Source organism: Macaca nemestrina, chromosome 15 (genome assembly GCF_043159975.1).
Source record: "Macaca nemestrina isolate mMacNem1 chromosome 15, mMacNem.hap1, whole genome shotgun sequence".
In the NCBI taxonomy this organism is placed as follows: domain Eukaryota; kingdom Metazoa; phylum Chordata; class Mammalia; order Primates; family Cercopithecidae; genus Macaca; species Macaca nemestrina.
The window spans coordinates 10181527-10206515 of NC_092139.1; the positions used below are offsets into that span (position 1 = coordinate 10181527).

Here is a 24989-nt window from a genome sequence, read left to right on the forward strand (position 1 = left end):
TGAGAAGAGGAATCAATCATCTGCTCAAATAATGCTGACCATATTTTCCAGCACAAAAACGAGCCAATTGCTTTCTGCACTGATAGGCCCTGGGACATGAGGAAGAAATTCCAAACATACCATTGAGTTTTTCACGCTCTGTAGCAAGCGCTCGTGCTGCTCGGCTATGGCCAAGGCAGCAGAGTGGACTTTCTGATAGATGGCCTCCCCGTCTCGGGTCTGAAAGATAAACAGCCCTTCACCAGTCTCACACATCCTGTGAAAAAAAAAAACAAAATAGCTTCTGAAAATCCAGCGCCTAGAAGTTCAATGCACTAAAATCCTGGAATACTCCACTAGGCTGTGCCCGTTTATTATTTTTTATGAGATTAAGATTCTTGTTCACATTTGCTAAACAAAGTTAACTAGAATCGAAATGTTCAAAGTGTTCAATTAATTGTAATTAACAAGGGCAGGGGACCAAGGGACTCCAGGCTAACCTGTGCTGAATACTTTCTATCACAAAGTAAAAGAGAAATGTAATAAAAAAGCTGTTTCTTGATTTTCAGTATAATAAATACTTCACCTTCCCTATCTTTCACCTTACCACCCTCAAAGAGAAATACCTGTGCAAGCACATTCCTTTGTGCAGCCTGTGAATAGCTCCTCATCAGAAACTGCCAGTGCAGAGGGAGAGGAAGAATCTATATCTCTTAGCTTCTGTTCTCGCTTTCCCTACAGACCATGGCTTTAAGGATTCTTTCCTTCCTAAAATCCTAGATTAAATATTACTCCAGCTTTCATTCAACGGGATGGATCAAATGCCGTTAATTTTTTTTTGCCATGAGTATGACTCTGCTGAACTAATATTTGGAACATTAGAAAAGTTCTTCACCGAAAGCTGTATGGTTTTGATAATTAACATCAAGCATTAAAAAGAAGGGTATCTGTACCTCAGATGGTAAAGGTAAACAAAGAGAAATAAATTTCATTAATAAAGGAAGACCGGTACACACAATTAGGCAAGAAACAAATAAATGTTTTTTACTTAAATACATTTTAGTATATATGTGTGTGTATATATATGCCATACACATATTTTAGTGTGTGTGTGTATATATATAAAACTACACTAAAATATATTTAATTATTATAAATATTTTTAAAGAACTTGGACAAAATCATACACAGGGATATTAAAAGAAGCTCTGAATTTGATACATCCATATGCCAACAGTAAACTAAGAGGTTGTTTTGTTTGCTTGCTTGTTTTTAAAGGCCCGATTATTCTAAGACACAATGCCACTCCTTCCATTTCAGAATTTCTTGCTGAAAAACTGAACGGTAGCTTCAGTGCCTGAATTTTGCTCCCATCTAAAGAACTGTTTAGCACAACATAGAAACAAAGCAAATTTTCAGCCTAAACCACTGTTATTTTTTTTTAGTCTAGCCCAGTCTATGCAATTAATGCAATAAAACGAGGAAGAGGTATCTAATGTTTTGCAGTTGGTCCAGTACCGCAGTCAAATGACAGCTTTCTATATATAAGGCATGGCCTAAGTAATGGGCCAAAACCCATTAAATTTGAATTAAATTTCATGAATTTTATGAATATGAGCCATGTATGAAGAAACAGAGGGAGTTTGGGTGCGGTGGCTCACACCTGCAATCCCAGCACTTTGGGAGGCCAAGGTAGGCGGATGATCTGAGGTCAGAAGTTCAAGACCAGCCTGGCCAACATGGTGAAACTCCATCTCTACTAAAAAATACAAAAATTAGCCAGGCGTGGTGCAGGAGGCACCGGTAATCCCAGCTATTCCGGAGGCTGAGGCAGGGAGAATAGCTTGAACCTGGGAGGTGGAGGTTGCAGGGAGCCGAGATCATGCCACTGCACTCCAGCCTGGGTGATAGACAGAGGCACCATCCCCCTTCACCTGCCACTAAAAGAAAAAAAAGAAGAAGAAGAAACAGAGGGAAAAAAATGATGGCTCTTTCAATAAGCTAATCTAAAGAACTAGCTCATGAGGTTGATCATGTGATTTTAATTATTAAGTCATTTTAATCCAAAGAAGATCTGAAACTGAAATTCAAGGCATTTTCAATAAAGTCTCATTTCTTCCCTGAAGACATCTCAAAATACTTAAACCCTTTCTGCTACCTTGTCCTTATTTAAGCCATCATACAAACTTGACTCTATTGCTTGGCATCCAATTCTGTAAGGTTTTGTTTTTCATACATCTTTTTTCCATCAAACACGGAAATATTAATTTGTTAAGAGAAGGAAGTAATCCTAATCAGTTCTTTCAGAGGAAAAAGTGGCCACTGGTTTCCCCTGGGGCAGAGGTCACTGTATATTTATTTACTTCCTTAAATGCCAACCTTGGTTCCAGAAGTAATGAAAGTACCTGTTACTCAGAAACACTTGTAGTGTGACAGATTAATACCAAACCTTGCAGCTATGTTTCTCCAGCTTGGACAATCTAGTTGCTTTCAAAGTCTTTGTTAACTGCAACGCACCATAGGAAATAAAGTTTAGATTTTTAGCCAGTATACCTATCAATCTATCATCAATCTATAACATGCTATTATTTTCTATTCTATCTTATTTTTAATACTAGTGGTGGAATGCTTAATCTATATCATAACCCATTCATTTTACTCTTGGAAAATCACTCTTACCCAATGCCCACGTGTTTTTTGTTTGTTTGTTTGTTTGTTTGTTTGTTTGTTTAGATGGAGTCTTGCTCTGTCGCCCAGGCTGTAATGCAGTGGTGCAATCTTGGCTCACTGCAACCTCCGCTTCCCAGGTTCAAGCAATTCTTCTGCCTCAGCCTCCTGAGTAGCTGGGATTACAGGCATGTGCCACCATGCCCAGCTAATTTTTGTGTTTTTAGTAGAGATGGGGTTTCACCATTTTGGCCAGGCTGGTCTCCAACTCCTGAGCTTGTGATCTCCCCGCGTCTGCCTCCCAAAGTGCTGGGATTACAGGCGTGAGTCACCGCACCCGGCCCCCAATGCCCACTTTTAAGAAATGTAATAAATCTACAACCTTCCTTTAATGACATTTAAATCGCTAAAATAATATTGTTATCAAAAACAAATGAAACCAAAACAACTATAGTACCAAACATTCTTCTTTAATGTACATAGACTTCCCTCTCCTCTGCCTGAAGATCTGGAACACACACACACACACACACACACACACACACCACTTACCACTAACAGAAAAGAACAGGAGACACAACCTCAAATTCCATTAGAGTTCAGGCAGAGAACATGAATGCTCAAACCCACTATGACCAAGGGTACAGGGAGCACAGCTAGCCGAGAGCACAGGTCCCGTCTAAGCATAGGAGCCAGAAGTCAGCCCTAGTCAGGTGTCTACGTGGGGGAATGGGGAAATACGCGTCCAAGGGGTACTCATAGTTTCTGATTGTTTAAGAGAAGCAAGACTTCTTGACTTTTATGTGAAGACACCTGAATTTTATATGTCAGCAACTTGTTTCATTTTCTTTCTAAGTTGTGAGAGTCAAAAGGCCTTAATCAACCAGATCTGGCCAAGAAATCACCACTGTGCAGTAAAGACACAAAATGCATTAAGAGCTCTAAATAGAACAGAAATGAGGTCTTTGGTGTAAATTGTTAGGGCTTTTGCTCCTATTGCTTGAAGGCATGTGTCCTTCATTGGACAACCTGACCCACGAAGATGCTAATGACCACAAACTGACCTTCAGATGCTCTTCCATCGGGTCTCTGCTATACTCTACCCACAAGTCCTTTTATCGTATCTACCCCTCCTACTTGATGTGTTTGGAACTGTTTCATAAGCAGCTTTACAACACTTTAAAATGTTACTACATGCCTCCATCAAAACCACATGATGGGCTAACTCCCCAGGGCAGTGAGAAGAAAATAAACAAACCAAAAAAAGGAAGTGAAAAGAAAGGTACATCAAATAGGCTAATGGTCTTACATAACCTCATACAGCCATGTCTGCTTCTCGTCTCCAGAGAAAATTCAACACAGAACAAAGATGTTCTAATGGGTTTACCCTTTAGCAGAATAGCAAAGCCACCTGCTTTGACTTCTGATGCTCCCGATTCCTCCTTTCTCTTTACCCATTGATTTTTACCCTGGATGCTCTTCCTGTATCCAAAGTAGTCCCAAGTGACCCGACACTCCTTACATTAACGGAAACCAGTGGATTGGAAACCCAGAGAAGGTTAAAAAATAAGTTTAAGTTAGGTCTTTCTAATTTCCTCTATGAAGATAAGCATTCAAATATAATAATATTGCTGCCATACAGATGCAGGTATAGTTTTGAGTTTCCCAATAATTGCCTAAATGAAATGCCTGTCACTCCAAATCATGGATTATTCCATTATTCAAAAGTCCAGAGGGAACCAATAGCTCAGAAAATGTTGGGAACCATTCATTCTTCCACATACCAAATACATGTCAAGGCAACATAATAGAATGCAGGAGTTTGACCAGGGTTCACCTGGCTGACCTGGCATCTCACCAGCTTTGTGACCTACCACCAGCTATCTAACCTGTCTAAATCTGCATTTTCATATGTAAACAAACGTAATGCTAAGAACTCTCACCTGGACTTACTGCAAGTATTAAATAGAATATGTAGAGTACACAATTATATCTTCGACTAAAGAGAGCTTCTATTACTCTACCAGAATGTGAACTCCCTGTAGACAGGGATTTTATTGTGATATATTCACAGCTTTTCCACTAATGCCTAGAGCATGGCTGGGTTTACATTTGGTGCTCAATAAATAACTGTAGAATGAATTGTGAAGCAGAAGGCAGTGCTAGGAAAGGCATAGCTGGGAACCTGACCTAGGCTTCCTTGAGCAACTTTTACTGACACTGAGAATTCATTGAGTTACCCTGGGGAGGGGAGTGGTTTGAGAAAGAAGGCAGGAAAAGCAGTCTTGACAGACAGAACTGCACATATAAAGCTTTTAGGTGGGACACAGGTAAGTGAAGCCAACACGTTGGGGAGATGGTGGGAAGAGGGGCAGCCTGTGGGGCTAAGCCTAGTGGACAGAGCACAAGTGTGCATGTCCTGGGACTGTGGTCCCGGGTACTGTGAAGATTCAAGACCCAGACACTATGGTTCATACACACTGAGTGCCCAACTTCAGAAACTCTGTTCTCTCCTTTTGCCCAAAACATTGCACATTAACATATCTTATTAGAAAAATACTAATGGGGCTGAAATTATGAAAACTAAAATAAATTATCTCATGGTAGACAGAATGAATAAGCAAACATTTGAAATCAGTAAGCCAACTAGTTTCATATTTTCTTGCTTCCAAGATGTATGCTGTGCACATGGCTCTCTCTCTCTCTCTCTGTTTCTGTGTGTGTGTGTGTGTGTGTGTGTGTGTGTGTGTGTGTGTGTTTAGAATATATGGACATTGCCAAAAGCAGAACACATTTTGACCTCAACGTGTGTGTGTGTGTGTGCGTGTGCGTGTGTGTGTGTGTATGTGTGTGTATATATATATATATATATATATATATATATATATATAGAGAGAGAGAGAGAGAGAGAGAGAGAGAGAGAGAGAGAGTGAGTCTTGCTCTGTTGCCCAGACTGGAATGCAGTGGCACCATCTCGGCACACTGCAACATTTCTGCCTTCTGGGTTCAAGAAATTCTCTGCCTCAGCCTCCTAAGTAGCTGGGATTACAGGTGCCTGCCACCACGCCTGGGTAATTTTTATACTTTTAGTTGAGACAGAGTTCCACCATCTTGGCCAGGCTGGTCTCGAACTTACCTTGGGTGATCCACCCTCCTCAGCCTCCCAAAGTGCTGGGATTACAGGCATGAGCCACCACGCCCAGCCAACATGTACATTTAAGGTAGGCTTTTCTTTTTCTCCACCCCTGCCAAGGCAGCTATTAAATCAATGTTGTATTTTACATTTACAATTACGTTATAATTGAAAGAATAAGGTACTCGTTACACCTACCAGAGACAAAGCATAACAGCCGTTGTGAAGGATGTAAACATAAGCTTTTTCTTTGAGGAGCTGAGAACTAATTTGGAGAGACAAGATCTACATATGCAAAACGTTTGAGAATAATATCATGGTTGCATGAGCCATACTGATGCAGTAATTAAAAAAGGAAATGTACAGTTGAGAAGAGGGGTGGGTGTCAGCGTTGGGAAAATGAAAATCTGGTATTCAAAAACCTGAGAAAAACAGATCTGAAGCACCTGACAGAGAGGGATATAAAATTAAAAGGGAAAAAAAAGCACAATGTTTACTTTTGTCTATGAAAGTGAGGCAAACTGAAAATACAGTTTGAAGCTGGGTGCGGTGGCTCACGCCCGTAATCCCAGCACTTTGGGAGGTCAAGGAGGGTGGATCACGAGGTCAGGAGATTGAGACCATCCTGGCTAACATGGTGAAACCCCGTCTCTACTAAAAATACAAAAAAAAAAAAAAAAAATAGCTGGGCGTGGTGGCGGGCACCTGTAGTCCCAGCTACTCGGGAGGCTAAGGAAGGAGAATGGCGTGAACTCAGGAATGCGGAGTTTGCAGTGAGCCGAGATCACGCCACTGCACTCATGTCTGGGCAAGAGAGCAAGACTCCGCCTCAAAAAAAAAAAAAAAAAAAAACCGGTGGAACAAGTGGAGTACAATCCCCTCCCTCCATCCCTGGGGCTATAGCAAGGCCAACAACACTATGACAAGAAAACATACTTGCACAGACATGAGATGAAGAAGCAAGAGGCTTAGCCATGTAGGCTCTAAGAGCTTCATTTTGAGGAATAAATTCAGGAGGAATTTCGAAGGAGCTTGTAATATGGACTTGATCTCAGCTCTACTAAAGTCAGCAACACTGACGTCGTCCAATCATGCTTTGCTATTAGGGCTGTCCTGGGCGTTGTAGGATATTGAGCAGCATCCCTGGCCTCTACTCACTAGATGCCAGTGGTACCCCACAGTTTGACAACCAAAAGTGTCTCCAGACATTGACAAATATCCCCAGTTGAAAATCATTGAAATAGACTAAAATGAGGACAAGGGACAACCCAAGTAATGAGTAGGTGATAAGAGGTTTTTTATACAGGGCAGCATCTGAGTTTAGGGAATTGTTGCTTCAGTACAGACTGAGATGACATGGACATTCTGCGGTTGACTATCTTTGTTGTCTTTCCTGTTCCAATCACTGACATTGCTGCCTGGTTGATCTCAGCTTAAGACAAAGCAGCAGTCTATTCTCCTAGTGCCCCGTGTGTGTGCTCACTGGAGATAAGGGCAATCTGGCCCATTTGCTGCTGCAATAGTTTTCCTAGCCCTTTCTATGACTGGTCGGGTGAGAAATGGGAATTGATGTAAGATATTACATCATGTATCACTTGCCACTCAGGCTTCTGAGCATGGGACAGTTGTCGACATCCATCATTCATATACAACTTTTATGATGGTTGTCAAATCTTTGTGCCACTATGTGATTCGTTTTTAATCAACTTGCTTCATTTTCCTTAAATGAATAAATTTTTGTAAGTTGGAATCATCACATCAATATCAAATCAGTATCCCCTGTTGTAAGTTAAAAGCAGACTTAAAAACTACATTAAAAGGCTGGGCGTGGTGGCTCACACCTGTAATTCCAGCACTCTGGGAGGGCGAGGCCCGTGGATCACAAGGTCAGGAGTTCAAGACTGCCTGGCCAAGATGGTGAAACCCTGTCTCTACTAAAAATACAAAAATTAGCCAGGCGTGGCGGCGTGTGCCTATAATCCTAGCTACTTGGGAGGCTGAGGCAAGGAATTGCTTGAACCCAGGAGGTGGAGGTTGCAGTGAGCCGAGATCACGCCACTGTACTCCAGCCTAGGCAATACAGCAAGACTCCATCTCAAAAAAAAAAAATACATAAATAAATAAAAAATTGTTATAAAACTCTGCTACATCCTCTTGCTGTCAAAGATCTGAGCTAGAAGTTTGCTCACTTCTTAGTAACACAAGTATATTAGAAAGTTTTACAGATGTATGTCAAGCATGCAGCATCCAACTAAATGGTTTCTCCATTATTCAACCAAAAGGATCAAAAACTAAACAGAAAAGAAAATGACCTTATCACTGTGAGACTCACATTTATTTAACATCACCTGTACTGCCCAAATTCATGCCACATTTTGGAAACACAGGTCTAGTTCCTAGAGCCCTGCTCCAGGTGATGTGGAGCAACGTCTGGAAGATAAGAAGTCTCAATCCCAGCTCCCTCCCATGATGCAATCGCAACCCTGGACGAGTTCCTTGACTTCTCAAAGTCTCCGTGACTTCATATTTCAAATGTGAATAACAAGGTCTCCCAAACCACACAGGATGGTGAGAGATTGCGTTTTGTATTTAGCAAAGGATCTGGCATCAAATAAGCATTGAATTAGAATCTGTTGTTGTTGCTATCTTAACCCTTTAAAATGTCAAAGCCAAAGAGAACATGACTCTCTGGAAAAACCTCATGAGAGAGGCACAACCACAAACTTGCCTTGAAGGAAATGGGGGCGGCTTGCAACCCAGAACAGCAGTGGGGAAGCAATAATGACGAAGATGTATGGGAATGGAATGTGTGTGGCTGGGAGAAAGAGTGATGTGGAGGCTCATGGGTGGCTGAAAACAGAATAAAATAAACCTCTTCTTTGAGAATGAAAATATGAATTCAGAAATAAGAATCGCCCTCTAAGAAAAGGATCAGCTTTAGCTAAAGAAACCTAGGATGCAAAAATTGGGTGTTTTGTTTCTCCAGCTCCAGTGAAGTACAGTGTCTGTGCTGGAGGATTAGCACACCTTATGAGATATAAAGCTTATTAGCTGGAGTGCAGGGTGAAGAGAAAGACCCCAGTGCAGACTGTGCAGGGCCACACTGTGGCCCTCCTCCTGCCATTTCATTGTCACTAGCACAGTTTTCCTAACAGCCAGAGTCCCCTCAAATGTGCACAGAGACCTTCGCTATCACTTTTAGATGTAAATTTTAATACTTACTGTCTGGACTTGAAGGTTTGTGGAAAAACAAACAAACAAAAGAATAAATTAACTACTATCTGTAGTCATAGAACAAAGCTAGTATAACAGACAGTGGTTATTTATTAATTGTGTCTGTTCTTTATCACTTGTGATATGCATAAAGTCAAAGGAAATCACTTTGTTCCATTTTGCTTTATGATGTGATCTAACTCCTTGTGTGAAGAAAGCATTTTCACACATTCTTCCTGCAGTAGCAGTTATAAAAAATGGGTTGGAATTAGCAGTGCTTTTAACACTTCTAAACTCAAACACAATGTGTAACTTTACTAATCCCTGACAGGATGAAATGGCGGCTTAGTAAGTGGGGTAAACTGCTGAATGAGCCTTGAAGTTAGCCTTTCCAAAACTGACCTCTGGAAAATCCTCAGCCCCAGTGCCCACTCTGCACCCTTTCTCTGCAGTCTTAGCTGCTCCTGGAGGGTGCCTAGCACTTCCCTTTCCCTCTTAGTCCACATCCAATCTGTCAGTAAATCCTTCTGGCTTTAGCTTAAAGACCTATCATTATCCAACACTTAAGACCATATTCACTGTTACCCACATGCCTACAGCCATTCTTGTCCCTCACATGAGTACTACAATACCCTGTAACTGGTTTTAGCCTGAGAAAGTCTTAAAGAAAAAAAAAGATTATGTCACTTCTTTGCTTAACACCTCTAGCATAGAGAATAATTTAACCTTGTCTAAAAATAGCTCTTTGCTAGGATCTCCTGCAAGGTAATGTTTGCCTGCCTGGAAACTTAGCTAGACATATAGGAACAATATGACTCAAGATAAGGGCTTCAGGTCATGTGGTGTCAGTCAGCCTGGAGACTGAGATCCACCACGTGGACCACCAATCAATCACACGTACATAACGGAGCCCAGTAAAATCTTTGTGTGTGGTGGCTCAGGGGCGTCTAGGTGGACAATGCTCCATGTGTAATGTCACATGTTGGTAGGAAGAAAGCAGCATGCCTAGATTCCACAGGGAGAAGATAACAGAAGCTCCACACTTGGTACTTCTCTGGACTCCCTCCCATGTGCTTCTTTGCTTACTTGATTTCACTCTATATGCCCTACTGTGATAAACCATAACTCTGTTTAACAGCTTTTGGTGAGTTCTGGGAGTCATTTGAGTGACTTACTAAATCTTAGGGTAGTTTTAGAAACCCGTGAACTTGCAGTTGGTGTCAGAAGTGAGAGCCATCTTGGGGACTTGCTCAAACTCTGTAGTTTTCCAACTCTACACAGCCCCTGATGGCTCCCCATCAGACTAAGACTAAATGCCAAATTCCTTACAACCACCTTCAAGCTCCACATGGCCTGACCCTGCTGCATCTCCACCTGTGTCATGTGGCTTCCCATCCATTGATTCTGCTCAGACACACTAACCTCCTGGTTCTTCTTTGAATACTTCCTCTTCAGCATCTTCTTCCATCTTCCTTCTGGAAGAAATGCTCTTCCCCCAGATTCCTACATGGCTCACACTCTCACCTCTTAACATTACTTACTCAGTAAAGCCAGTCCTGCTCACTCTCTTTAAAACTGCACCCATTCTTTGGCACTGTCTATTGTCCTTCCCAACTTTATTTTTCAATCTGACATCTATTTTACCTTTTAAAATGCTTGTCATTGTCTATATCTCTCTCCTCTATTGAGTAAGTTGTATGTTGTTTTCACTGCTATATCTGCAGTGCTTAAAACCACACCAGGCATTAGGGTTCACTAGGTGAATATTGCATGAAGGAAGGAATGATTCATTTTTACTAGTCCTTTCTAGAATTCCAAAATACCATCTCAGATAAAGTAATTACAAATGCCAGTGGGCCATCACCTACATTAAAGATAGCCACAGATGTTGCTGAGTGCCTAATTTTGCCTCAAAGGTCAGAAAAAAGTCATCCTTTCTTTCAAGAATTGCACATGCTATTTAATAAAATCACAGAAGCTCAGAGGTGGATAGGATCTAGCTAAGCCTCTTACAATTGTGGCCTTGTCTTGCTTGTCCTCATACCTCTCACTTAGCACAGTGTGTGGTAGACAGTAGACATGCAATAATGGAACATCCATTAAGATGATTATTAAAGAGGTTACTCTGTGGAGTAGAAAATGCTTCCTTCTGATTTCATACATGCCTCTACTATTGGAATATTTATAATATGTGCATTATCTTTGTAATTAAAATTATTTTTTAGGAAAATGCTAATGAATAACAAGTGGCCATTTAAATGACACAATGTTTGTTCCCTTTTTCTTATAAAAGAAGAGGATTTTACTTCTCCAGAGCAAACTTGTGTTAGATCCAGCACATTTGTATTTTAATCGTTATACTCAACATAGTTGGGGGAGTTGAGTATACTGGATTGCTTACCTGCTTTAAATTCTTCAATAAGGATAAGTGTATGCTCTGTAAAACATTCAGAAGTGGGAGATTACTAAGAAGCTACTAAGAAGATAAATTGGGAACATGTAGCTTTCAAATATTCAAATAGACATATATTTCAGATATTCAAAGAGATAAATAGAAAATATTCATAAGCTATCAAAATAATTGTCATTTTACATGTAAACTCACCAATTAAAGGAGAAAACAATTTTTTTCTTGAATAAAAAATTATTTCCCCAATTAGGCTGGTTTTAGGGTGAAATATGCAAGAAACTAATTATTTTCTAAAGCTGTTCAGATGCCTTTATATCCAAATAAATAAAAATCTATTTCAAAAACCACTTGTGAACTCCATTTAAGGAAAAGTATTTGTATTTGCAATTTGGATTTTCACATATTTTTGGCATACCTAAAAGTTTCTCTTAAAACCATGTCAAAAGCACAAGAGAGACTCTCTCTGGCTCGTGAAGAAAGGCACTCATGTGCAGTAATTATTTAGTACGTTCTGCCAAATGTCACCTGAGCTTCTCTAGCTCCTGCAGGTGCAAAGCCCAGGGTATTAATTTAAATCAGTCAGGAGGTAAGGCGAAGTCTGACATTGAAGCATGCTAACTCAGCAGCGAGCTATACAGTTAACAGAGAAAGGCACTGGACACCTGCCACCCTTCTCTACACAATCACATTGCAAGAATGGTTCCCAGGGGGGTGATGCTGCAGTTAGAACTTCATGTCAATTGGATCTTCCCTGAGAACTTCATGTCAATTGCATCTTCCCATAAAAAAATTAGTGCCCCTGACAGTCTGATGTGCCTCAGTGAGGTTTCAGGGCTTTGAAGTGGAAAGAAACATACAAAAGACTAAGAAAACTTCAAACAAAATAAGTAATATATCCCTTAGCCCCCAAGATAAACTAATTATTCTCTGTCTCCAAGGGTCATTAATTGTGCAATTCATCTTATTAAAAATGTTATATTCCAATTTTGAATTTCCTCAAGAATTAGAGACTGTGGTCAGATTTTCTGATACCAGGAGGAGAAGGAGAAAAACATGTGCAGAAGACACTAATGACCTGTGATCCGCAGAGTGCCACCCCGGAAAGATGAACAATCCTGGCTGTATGTGCCTACACTCCAAACTAAGAGAACATATAGGGGGTTCCAAAAAGTCAGCTCAAACTAAGGACATTTATACCCCAGTGCACAGCTCAGGAGGAATATTTACATCACCAGCATCTTTGCAAGTCTGTGGCTTATTGACAGATGCCTTACTCATATTGAGGCTGCTTCAGTGGGAAAGGATAATATGCTCACAACATCATCCAAAATGGATTTAGCAAGCTTTGGTTATGTAAGCATGCTTGCTCTTCCTCACCTCTGCAGAAGTTAACTAAGAACTAGGCTAACCTCCAGTAGAAGGTGAGCCTTCTTAGAAATCTATAGAGTTTGGAAGTAAAAGATCTGAGCGTGAGTCCTGAATTTATCAGCCTTGTGTCTTTGGACCTCTTGCCATTGCCCAAGTTTCATTTTAAGATGGAAATAACTGTATCCCCTAGTTTCTATGATAATGAGTAGTTTAAATGGGGTAATGAGCCTCTTAGCACAGAGGCTTTCTTATAGTAAGGGCTCAATAAATGGCAGTGATTATTTTCAATGGCTCATACACCTGCTAGAGTAGGGTTTCTCAACCACATGATTAGACCTGATAATCCTCTGTTGTCGAGGACTGTTCTGTGCAGCGTAGGATGTTTAGCAGCATCTCTGGCCCCTTTATGCACTAGATGCCAGTAACATCCCCTGCCTAGGTTGTCACAATCAAAAATGTCTCCAAACATTATCAAATGTCCCCTGGGAGCAAAATCACCTCTGGCTAAGAACCACTGCCCTGGAAATCAGCACCATTGAGAGTGCAAATGTTAATTACAGTCAAACAGCCTCTTGACCTAATTTGTTTTGAGCAATTATTAAATGTTACATTGTACATATTTTGTTAGTTTTTAAAAACCTCACCTCTACTCCTCCTCTGATGGCAACAGTACCCTCTTCATGCCTTCAGAGAACCACCCTCATTGCGTTTGTACCCTGTGAGCTTTGTGTAAAGTGCAGTGCTTGACACATAGTATATATAATGACAGCAGAGAGTAGTAACATATCTCTCTTCTACTGAGATAGTGTGGGGAGATCTCAAAGCTCCTGAAAGTCACCATATGGAGGTAGAATGAAACTATTTTAGAAGAAACAGAACTGTCAAATAAAACCCGGGAATATCATTTGGACACTGAGCTAAGCCAAGCTTGAAGCCATCTTTACTCCTCAGACTTTCAGTTTATGGAAGTCAGTGAGTTTCTTTTCTGTACCAGTTTGGGTTGATACAGCTGCCTACCACATCCGGGCACTATTCCAGGTGTCTTTACATGTGCCTTTATTTAATCTTCATAGCAATCTTGTGAGACAAAGTAATATATGTGTTCCCAATTTACAGGTTGCAATGAAATAAAGCTCGGTGAGTTAAGTGACATATCCATGTTCCCACAGCTAGTATGCGATAGAACTGTAATTTTACTTCATTTCCTCCAACTTCCAGTTCAGTCTATTACACATGTCCTACTGTCAGCTTTGGTGGAGTGAAACGGGGCCACTGAGCAGGAGTAACACTCAGTTCTAGTTCTAAGAGAGGTTGAATATGAGCAGAACTTTGTCCAAGAAAGATTTCCTGTGTTCTAGAGGATATTGTTAAGTTTTTGCAGATGCATGTGGGATATGTGAAAACTATATGCTTAGACAGACAACTTCTGCTCACTTCTTGATGTGAGAGATGGGGAAAATTACATTGGTTAATATAAAACTGCCTTGTTTCAACACATCCAAAAATAGCCAAGGAAAAAATTATCTTCACTAATAAAGCAAGGCAGACATGAAACTTTCATGCTTGGTGGAACACGAATGATCTTATTATCCTGAGCATCTTGATGGTAACTATAAAAATTTATCTTTATTTGAGTTTCAGGCAAAATATAAAATAGTAATTTTACCTTGCATTTAACACTAGCCTGCAAGCCCATGTTCTGCTCCAAAAGTAATCATAATAGAATACCAAAGATACTATTTAGGAGAAGCTCAGCATCCTTCCAGGTCATCTACATGCATTTCTGCCTTTACCTACAACAAATCTGCAAGAAAGTTATTACTCCAATAAATTTACAAGGAAAGTTAAGAACTTTGTCCAAGGTTAGCAGCTAGCAAAAGTAGAGATTGCCCAGGGTTTATCTAAATTCTGAATCAGTACTTCGTATACTATACCATGCTGTTTGAGAAGTAAGATCCTAAGCATAAAACTCCCACACTTTCCTTTCTGACCATTCAATCTCAAGTTTGCACCAGGCCTGCAAAACATGGCCAATGCATAAGAATAATGCTATTCAAAATCAATAAATATTCTATGTCCCCACAATATTGGAGATACAACATTGAGTGGCCTGGGTTGTGAATATTATAATCATCTAACCAATGGAGTTCTTGGATTAAATAAGCAAATGGATGGACTATAAAGGGGTCATCAAAGTCATGGAATAAAACACTTGTATCTTCCAAGTCAGCATGTTGGTAAACACCATTGAAATAGTTCTGGAATTTATGTCACCAATATATCTTTTCATCCACCATTGTTTCACTTGAGCCGGTTCAATATCCCCCACATCCATACCTATCTCCTCTATCCTACTGTCCACACGATGTGGTCAAAGTGACCTTTATATACTTTTTTTTTTTTTTTTTTTGAGGTGGAGTCTTGCTCTGTCGCCCAGGCTGGAGTGCAGTGGTGCAATCTTGGCTCACTGCAAGCTCCGCTTCCCGGGTTCACGCCTTTCTCCTGCCTCAGCCTCCCGAGTAGCTGGGACTACAGGCGCCCGCCACCATGCCCAGCTAACTTTTTATATTTTTAGTAGAGACGGGTTTTCAAGCCAGGATGGTCTCGATCTCCTGACCTCGTGATCCGCCTGCCTCAGCCTCCCAAAGTGCTGGGATTACAGGTGTGAGCCACCGCGTCCGGCCCTTTATAAACTATTAACACAATTACATCACATACTCACACAACCCATAAACACACATCTCATACACACACAGAGACTCAAACATACCAGCCTCCAAGTCTCTATGGTTTCCTACTGCACTTAGGAGAAATATCAACATCTTTTAAGTAATCACCTAAGTCCTTAGCAGTTCTATTGGATTTCAATATGAATAAACTAAATGTTTGCAGGATATGTATAGTGTTCATCCTAAACCTGGAAAATTAATAAGATAATATGTTTTTAAGTTTAAAATAGACATGAGATACTAATAAAATTTACTAAGGTTTTGGTATTCAAACACTGCCATAAAAAGCTATACACTTTTTCTACTACTATTAGAAATAGCAAATAAAAAATGATTTTAAAATATTAATAATTGAATAAGTACTGTCCAAAACAGATCCAAAGAGTCTTGATCGATGCAGAATTCTCTTACACATCGATATGAAATATGAATGGAGGTGTTTTGAGATATATAGTCATAGAAAAGTCTATTTATATTATAAAACATTTTCAATACTTAGATTTCACTGGTTAGAGTTAATGCATACATAATTTCTGAGACCTAAAGGAAAAAATACACCAACCTTACCAAAAAAATTATTAATTTTCTATAGGGATTTTCTTTTGTTGTTGTTGTTTTCTTTTTTTGAGACAAGGTCTCACTCTGTCGCCCAAGGCTGGACTGTAGTGGCACGATCATAGCTCACTGCAGCCTCGACCTCCGAGGCTCAAGTGATCCTCCCACCTCAGTGTCTGGAGCAGCTGAGACCACAGGTGTGTGGCACTATATGCCTGGCTAATTTTTTTTTTCATTTAATTAGCTTTTATTTTTTTCTACAATATATCCAGTAATGAGTAAGTATTCTTATTTTCCTCTTTTTAACTTTTGTTTTAAGTTCATGGTACATGTGCAGAATGTACAGGTTTGTTACATAGGTGAATTTGTGTCAGGGTGACTTATCGTACAGATTATTTCATCATGCAGGTATTAAGCTCAGTATCCATTACTTATTCTTCCTGATCCTCTCCCTTCCCCATCCTCCACCCTCAGATAGGCCCCAGTATGTGTTGTTCCCTTCTATGTATCCATGTGTTCTCATGATTTAACTCCCACTTATAAGTGAAAACATGCATGTATTTGGTTTTCTGTTCCTATATTGGTTTGCTAAGGAATTAGGCCTCCAGCTCCATCCTTGTCCTGGCAAAGGACATGATTCATTCATTTTATGGCTGCATAGTGTTCTATGGTATATATGTACTACATTTTCTTTATCCAGCCTATCATTGATGAGCATTTGGGTTGATTCCATGTCTTTGTTATTGTGAATAGTGCTGTGATGAACATACGTGTGCGATTGTTTTTATAACAGAACAATTTTGGAGAGATGGGGTCTCCCTATGTTGCCCAGCCTGGTCTGAAACTCCTGGGCTCAAGCAATCCTCCTGTGTTGGCCTCCCGAAGTGCTTGGATTACAGGCATAAGCCACCAGCCTGGACTGGGATTTTCTTATAAGAAGAATAAATAAGTAATTCTCACAAAACAAAAACATTGCTCTAAACATTAAAGGTTTACTTTTTGTGATAACTTTTATAGTCTTTGAAAGATTCACCAACTTGTTTCTAGGTACTTAAAAATAAAATAGACCAGAAAAGAGCTGTATGAAAAGTATAAAGTAAAAAACTTTCCAGACAGTTGTAAGAACATCAAATTGATCATATTTCTAAAATGTAAATTTTAAATAATTGGGCTTTGATTATTTAAAATGTAATTTTTTTTTTTTTTAGATGGAGTCTCACTCTGTCACCCAGCCTGGAGTGCAGTGGCGCGATCTCGGCTCACTACAAGCTCCGTCTCCCGGGTTCACACCATTCTCATGCCTCAGCTTCCTGAGTAGCTGAGACTACAGGTAAAATGTAAATTTTAAATAATTGGGCTTTGTTCATTAAAATGGAATGAACAGATTAGTTAGAGGGGACCACTACTGTTACCCATTCACATGGATTGGGGTGTTTAGAACTTCTGTGTTTACTTTCCTTATATCAAGAGTCATATTCCTGTCAGGAATAACTGTCTGCTTTTACAAGCAATTGTTATTTAACATCACAAGTTGATGGTTTTCAATTTCAGTGTAATGTCAGGCCATATACAGAAGAACTTATACTTCTTAAAATTTAGGCATTTAAAATTCTAAAATAGAAAATTTATCTGGCTGGGAGTGGTGGCTCATGCCTGTAATCCCAGCACTTTGGGAGGCCAAGGCGCAAGGTCAGGAGATCGAGACCATCCTGGCTAACACAGTGAAAAACCCCGTCTCTAGTAAAAATACAAAAAATTAGCCGGGCGTGGTGGCGGGCACCTGTAGTCCCGGCTACTCAGGAGGCTGAGGCAGGAGAATGGCGTGAACCCGGGAGGCGGAGCTTGCGTGAGCCAAGATTGCACCACTGCACTCCAGCCTGGGCGACAGAGCAAGACTCCATGTCACAAAACAAAACAAAACAAAAACAAAACAAAACAAACAAAAAACAAAAACAAAAAAAAATCTGCAGTGTTTCCAAATGAATCCTAAATTCTGAGGGAAAAGTTAAGGACAAGGAAAATAGGATTCTGACTAGAGGAGTCTTTTTGTAGGTAGCAACCAACCCATATATTATTGGCACTATTTTATCTCTCCCAGATTAACCCTAAGAGGAAAAAGAGAAAACCCAGAAAGTGCTTAGTAGGTATCACAAAGAGCAAGTTTGAGCATGAATCTCTTCCAGTATTCATGGGAATCCTTACACTGTAAGCCAAATAGATGGAACTCAATAAATTGCAGCTGGTAAAAACTCCATGGCCCCTCATATTAATAATCTACCACGGTTAGCTCAGATGAGGAAACATAAGTGAAATAATAATATGAAAGTTTCTCAAAATCAAGAAGCTGGCCTCTGTTCAGCTTGACCCAGGAAATGGTACCTTGTTAACGTTTTTACCTGGATCAACTTCAGTTTGTGGTATGGAAACAAACTGTGTAATGAAAATTTGTATCACGCATGTGAAACATTAGAATCTTCCACAGGGGAGAAAAGCCATGTTGAATATATAAATATTTTACAAGACCCCTCATATTATGTAATTGCAACTCTATGAATTTCCTCAAGTGACTTCAGTTGGGTCTCATATGTAAACCTACTGTCTCATATGATGCGAGCCTGGTAAAAATGAAAACATACACACACACACACACACACACAAAACAGAAAAATAGTCATTAAAAGTCATTAAACTCACCTCCCTGCCTCAAAAGTGAACCATGTAGTATCACGTCCATACCGCCGCAGGGCGCTTAGCGGCCAAGAGATGAGTTTGACTCTGGGATTCTGGACGTCCCAAAGACAGATATACTCATATGTAATCTGCAAGGCACATTCGCCATGTACATCTAAGTTAGGAGATGGCATCAAATACACATTGAATCTCTCTGGGAGAAAAACAAAAGGTTAGTCTAAAATCCCCAGGAATAAAACATCAAAGACATTGTAGGAACACAGAGGCATTTAAAAACATTTCAAGTTCACATTCTACATTTTGGTTGCATATTCAGAAAGATAAATCTTTCCCATTAATTAACAGTCCCAGAAAATAATTTCTGAAATGCAGATCCTATTAAATAACATAATAATGATACAGCCTGACTGTCAGCATACACTAAGCACTATTTACATGAGCAAAGACCATTTTTAGAATTTTTAAATTTGCATAATAAAAATGTGTATGCCAATAAAAGTCTAAAGCAATAAAACCATTAAAAGCAATTTTTTTTTTCCTGCCAAGAACACATTAACTAGATCCACACTTTTGTGCTCACAAAAGATGCAGGTGCAAAACAACTATGTCATGGTTTAATGTTATTAAAGTTATATTGATCAACTTGTAATTTCTATAACTAAATGAATAAAACTGTATCCCAAATCATTTAAACAAAACTCCACAGTAATACTATGCACTTCACTGGCCAACAATTTGGGAAAATGCTAATGCATATATTTGAACTAGTTTTAACAAAGAACTTTCTTTAGCAAAATACTGGAAAGAAATGTTCATTGCATATTTGGATGATTACTAAAATGCAACTAAAATTATTCTACATAAACTGCTTGGCTGATTACTGCAACCTAATTTTCATCCCTGCAGTTACAGTCACCATATTTCTGGAAACTTCATTAAGAAGTTTTTGAGTCAAAATCTTTCAGTGAAATATGAACAAAAATATTACCATAGCCAATATATTTCCAACTATGCATCATTATGATAGATTGCCTACATATGACATTGTGGCATTAACAATTTTATATTAGTGGTATTTTAAATACATTGTTTTATAATAAGATAGTCATTGGAATTTTCATAGATTTTAGTTGAATTTAGTAAATAGTAATGCCAAGATTGTGTTCATGAAATGTGTTCCATTATCTACTATTCAAAAATTTTAAATTATTTCATGCTCCCAATAAGCAAATATTCATTGATTTCTAGTAATTATTTGAAAAAAATGTATTCTAATTGAGCACATTCCCCCCTTGAAACTTCCAAGTAAGAAAGACTATCTATATAAAGTAAAAGGTAAGAGAGATCATTATCAATCTATTTGCTTAGACGTTCTCTAAGTCCTATCTCACTCAAGAATAACAACAGGGGAGAGGTAGGAAAAAATAATAAAATTTTAAAAAGAATAACAGCAATAGTGGTAGAGTAACCATTTTATTTACAATCACTTGATGTCATACTAACATTGTAAAGGGCCTGAGAGGACTTAGTTGAATTTATAATAATCCCTGATACTTGTAGACCAGAGCTATGATTTCCATTTAACAGAAGAGGAAACGGAGGCACAGAAAGCTGCTGTGGGAAAGGTATCCCCTAGGCCCCAGCAATTTTTAAATTCAGACTGTAGTGCAGTCAGGATACTGCTTCCCAAATACAAATTTGTGAAAAGTGCTGATCTGAGCACTCTAGGTGAAAAAATGAATCATAATCAAAACCTGCCAGGTTTTCTTTATGCTTGGCTCCTATGTATCCTCTCTGCCTGGGGCATCCTGATTTAGTGAACCAGAGAAGGAGGAGCCTGGGGATTGGTTGTGTAATCCCATCAATGACTCAACTTCTCTGTAACTCAATTTTCCAACCTACAAAGAGGCTCCTCTGAATTACCCAGCGCTTCTAGGTCTCGGTCAATAACACTTCCATGGAGATGGGTTATGGTAGATATGTTGCATCCAAAACAGTCACAGATCGTAAATGTGTCATGAAGACAGAGTTCCAAATGGGAGGGACAGCATTTTTTTTACTGACATTGGAGTGTGCACCTACAGAAAGAGTCAGTACAATTCCATCTCTGCCATGTCCGTAATCAAACCAGATGACCCACAGACCTTTCCATGGTGACATGCCCTCATAGATCAAGTCAACCAGCTAAAGCAGAGCTCTGTGATCTGATCTACCCTGTCCCCAGGCTCAGCTGTTAGGAGACAAAGAAACGATTCCTCACATTCAGGTTTGTTCTGTAAATCAACGTTGATTTTTGCTGAAGTGTTCATGAATATTTTGGTCATTATTATTTTAAATTATTTATTCCCAGATTGAGTGCTGAGCTCAGAGTTGGCTCAAGTGTTTCAACAAAATATATACATTTTTAATTACAGATTTTAGATGGGTTTAAATTTGGTGAAATATTCATAAAGTTTGAATTACATTGAAAGCATTGCAAAGCTGTTGATAACATTTTAAGTGAAAAAGGCAAGACCAAAAAGTGCCCATGACATTTTAAAATCTGTACACTGTAAATATAGGCCCAACAGTATTGTCTGGAATCAAACACTAGTGAGCTAATGGAATTGAAGCAAGATCTTTACTTCCTCTAAATTTTAGTTTCCTCATGTGCAAAATGAATTATACCTATACCATAGGGCTGCTATGAAATGTATTTATACCTATATCATAGGGCTGTATGTAATTATACCTATACCATAGGGTTGCTATGAAACGTATAATAAATAATCTGAGATGAGTAAAGCATCTTCCAACAAACTGGCACATAGCAGGTTCCCCGAAATTTCTAATTGATATTATTAATGTGGATACATTCATGTTACAAATTGGAAAAAGAAAATAAGAAAAAGATACACTGAAATGTGAACACAGGTTGTGGATTAGATAAAAGGTTATTTTATTAATTTCTTTATGCATTTTTATACCCCAAAAACTTTACATAATGAAGATGTCTCATGTTTTATTATATGGAGACAGAAGCAGTTTTGAAAAAGAGAGGAGAGAATTTTCTTTACATACCACTCTGTTCTCTCTCAACCCCAGTGGCCAGTAAGTCGGGCTCTCCAAGGCTGATGTCATTGATCCGTGTTCCTACACACTCCATCTGGAGTACTTTGCACCACTCATCGGCCTCGAGATCTGTGGAAATGTCCAAAAGATTAAACTGTGTGCCCAGCATCCATTCAAAATCTAAAAGCAAAAGCCCCCCTGCCCTGCCTGAGACAAACCTGATTCGCAAGCAAAAGTCTTGGAGGTATCGTCATTGAAATAAATCCCTATGGCATGTTTCTTGGTGCTCTTTGGCAATCGAGCTATGTTCTTCACATTGTTGAGTTCTGTAACCTGAAAATGAACAATTAAAAGTTTGACACACTCCCTGAATGAATGTCTCCAGTGTACAACACCAAAAGTGAGGCCCAGAAATCAGTATGGCACAGCACAGCTGAGCACAACCTGTTGAAAAAGTGTCTACTATCTGAAAGCTAAGATGTATTTAAGTGAATTTAGTGTTATCTGTAACACACAGCAAGAATGGTTAACAAATTATCTTTCCTTACTAAATTTTCTGAAACGTATTAAGTGGAACAGGCTTAAAACTTTATAGAGGAAGAACATTTTGGTTTTTCTTTTTTCTTTAGTTTTTTAAATCCTCCCAAAGACTCCCACTTGATCAACTGTTCTTATGTCTGTTTTGGTCTCTGTGGACAGACAGCCTTCTTTCTCAGCCGACTGCAAAAGCCTCCAAATATTCCATCCCTTCCGAGTACTCCCCACGTTAAGTGTCTTAAACACATCAACCCAAGGAAGGGAAGAGAAGGAAGAGTGTTCCAATTCATAACTAGATTATTTTACTCTTGACCAGTCAGAGGTTGAGTGTCAAGAGTCTTAAAAATTACCCTTGACTTGAGGTCCAAATTATAGAAAGTACATAATGAATTTGGTTTTCCAAATATTTTCCCTCTGTCTCTGACTTACTCCTAGCTCCTCAATGGTTATGGGGCCTCTGTTTTACACTCTGAGAACACTACCCAGTGGCACCTTCTTCCTAGCAGGGAGGAAAGCCATCTCCACTAGACATTCTCTCTCTCCTTCCTCTATCTTATGATCCCTTGGCTCCTTTAACACTTTTGTAAACCCCTCCCTTTCCACAAAGTGTCTTGGCTCATTGTGTTTCCACAGTGGTCATCCCTTATCCAGTTACATCCGCATCCTCGGCTGCATTGGAGGTTTGGAATATTTGGGTCATGCCTGAGAGAAGGCTTACGTGGCTTCAGGGTAAGTATTTACAAGATCAATAGCTTTTCGCACTGACAAGTTTAACTTCTCTTTCATATATCTCTTTTGTGCTGTTACACAAAAGCATCCGCTTTCCATCAATCTTTGCTTGCAATGATGTTGTGCTGTTTCTCCCGTCTATTACTCTAAATTCAATAAGTGCTTAGCTCAAGAAGCAGGTGGGAAGAGAAATAAATACCCTCCATGCACAACACTAATCTGATTATTTCATTTCTCTGCTTCTTCATCTCCATCAGCCCTTTTTATAGCATAAATGCAAATTTCTTAGCATGAAATGTCATACCCCTGCTCCTCAAAAACTGCCCAAACATATCATGTTAGTGACTCAGCACCATATATCTTATTCTGCAACTACACCAAGTGCCTCAGGACTCACCAGATACAACTGTTGATTTGTTTGTTTATTTATTTGTTTATTTTCTTGCCACTACTCCAATTCAAGTCACTATCATCTTGTGGCAACTACTTACTGGTCTTTCCACTTCCATTTTAATCCCCATTAACGCATGCTGCACATAGCAGAATTTTTTTTCAAAACATAAGTGTTGAAATATTACTCTGCATAAACAGAACACTTCAGTGACTTCCCATTGCACTTGGGACAAAAGCCTGCATCCTTAGAATGACCACAGAGACCCCCTGTGGTCTTGTCCACACTATCTCACCAGTGTCCTCTCTATACCTTTCCCATGTGCTCTATGTCTCAGCCACAGTGGACTTTGTTCAGTTCCCAGAAGACACCATAGTTCTCCTGGCACAGGACCTTCTCTGTCTCTCCTTACCTCACTCCCATTCCCACATGGGTCTCAGTTTAAATCTCAGTTGCCCACAGAGGCCCTATTGGACACCTCCCATCCTAACACCTAGTCAGTCTCAAGGCTACACCATCCAATGATGTCCTACACCTTTCCTATGGGTTATTGGTTTCATGCTCGTCTTGCCTGAAAAGTGAGAGTTACATACTACATAGAGCAGGAATAGGTTTTGTTTTTGTTTTTGTTTTGTTTTGTTTTGCTCTGCTCATCATTGTGTTCCCTGAGTCAAACACAGAACCCCTCACATAGTGAGAACTCAATAATTATAAGTGGACTATATGAATGAAAGACCCAACTCACCCATACATTTACTTGCATGGTGCTTCTGGAAGGCAAATGCCTCTCTCTCTCCTGCCTCTTTTCTCCAGGGAAATTTCACTTTTCCCTCAAGATCTACTTCCTCTAGGAAACATGCACTGACCTTAGTGTCAACTAACATTTCTCTTCTCTCTGTTCTCATATATGCTGCATGAGGTTCTACTGCATTATCTGTTGTTATACTTAATGTTTCTCTCCCCAGCACCCAGCTAGACTTGAGTTGCCCAGCAATGACTTACTGAAGGGCCAAACCAATGAAAATAATCATACTGATGCCAACATGCATTGGTCCCCACACATATGTCACATAACGTGCTTAGCTGTTTTGTTTTGTTTTGTTTTGTTTTGTTTTGTTTTGTTTTGTTTTGTTTTGTTTGAGATGGAGTCTCACTCTGTTGCCCATGCTGATCTCAGCTCACTGGAACCTCCACCTGCCAGGTTCAAGCTATTCTCCTGCCTCAGCCTTCTGAGTAGCTGGAATTACAGGCACCCACCACCACATTCAGCTAATTTTTTTTGTATTTTTAGTAAAGACAGGGTTTCACTGTTTTGGCCAGGTTGGTCTCAAACTCCTGACCTTAGGTGATCTGCCCGCCTCAGCCTCCCAAAGTGCTGGGATTAGAGGTGTGAGCCACTGCGCCCGGCCAGCATTTTTATAGATAATATCTCATTTGATCTTCATAAAAGCTCTGTGAAGTAAATATTATTATTATCACCTTTTCACAGATGAGGAAACTAGACTGCAAAAGGTTAAAGTCATACAACCACGTTCA

The 24989-nt window shown here is 39.5% G+C and overlaps 1 protein-coding gene across 2 annotated transcripts in view; it reads right to left on the reverse strand.

Moving 5' to 3' along the window:
- The window catches only part of LOC105470641 (docking protein 5), a 174025-nt gene that overhangs the window by 40856 nt on the left and 108180 nt on the right, over positions 1-24989 (reverse strand). For both annotated transcript variants that reach the window (XM_011722802.2, XM_011722803.2), the window contains exons 3-6: positions 22015-22129; positions 21806-21925; positions 18749-18938; positions 121-256 (exon numbers count right to left, since the gene is read on the reverse strand). In XM_011722802.2, coding sequence (XP_011721104.1) covers positions 121-256; positions 18749-18938; positions 21806-21925; positions 22015-22129 — 561 coding nt within the window. The remainder of the gene's footprint in view (positions 1-120; positions 257-18748; positions 18939-21805; positions 21926-22014; positions 22130-24989) is intronic.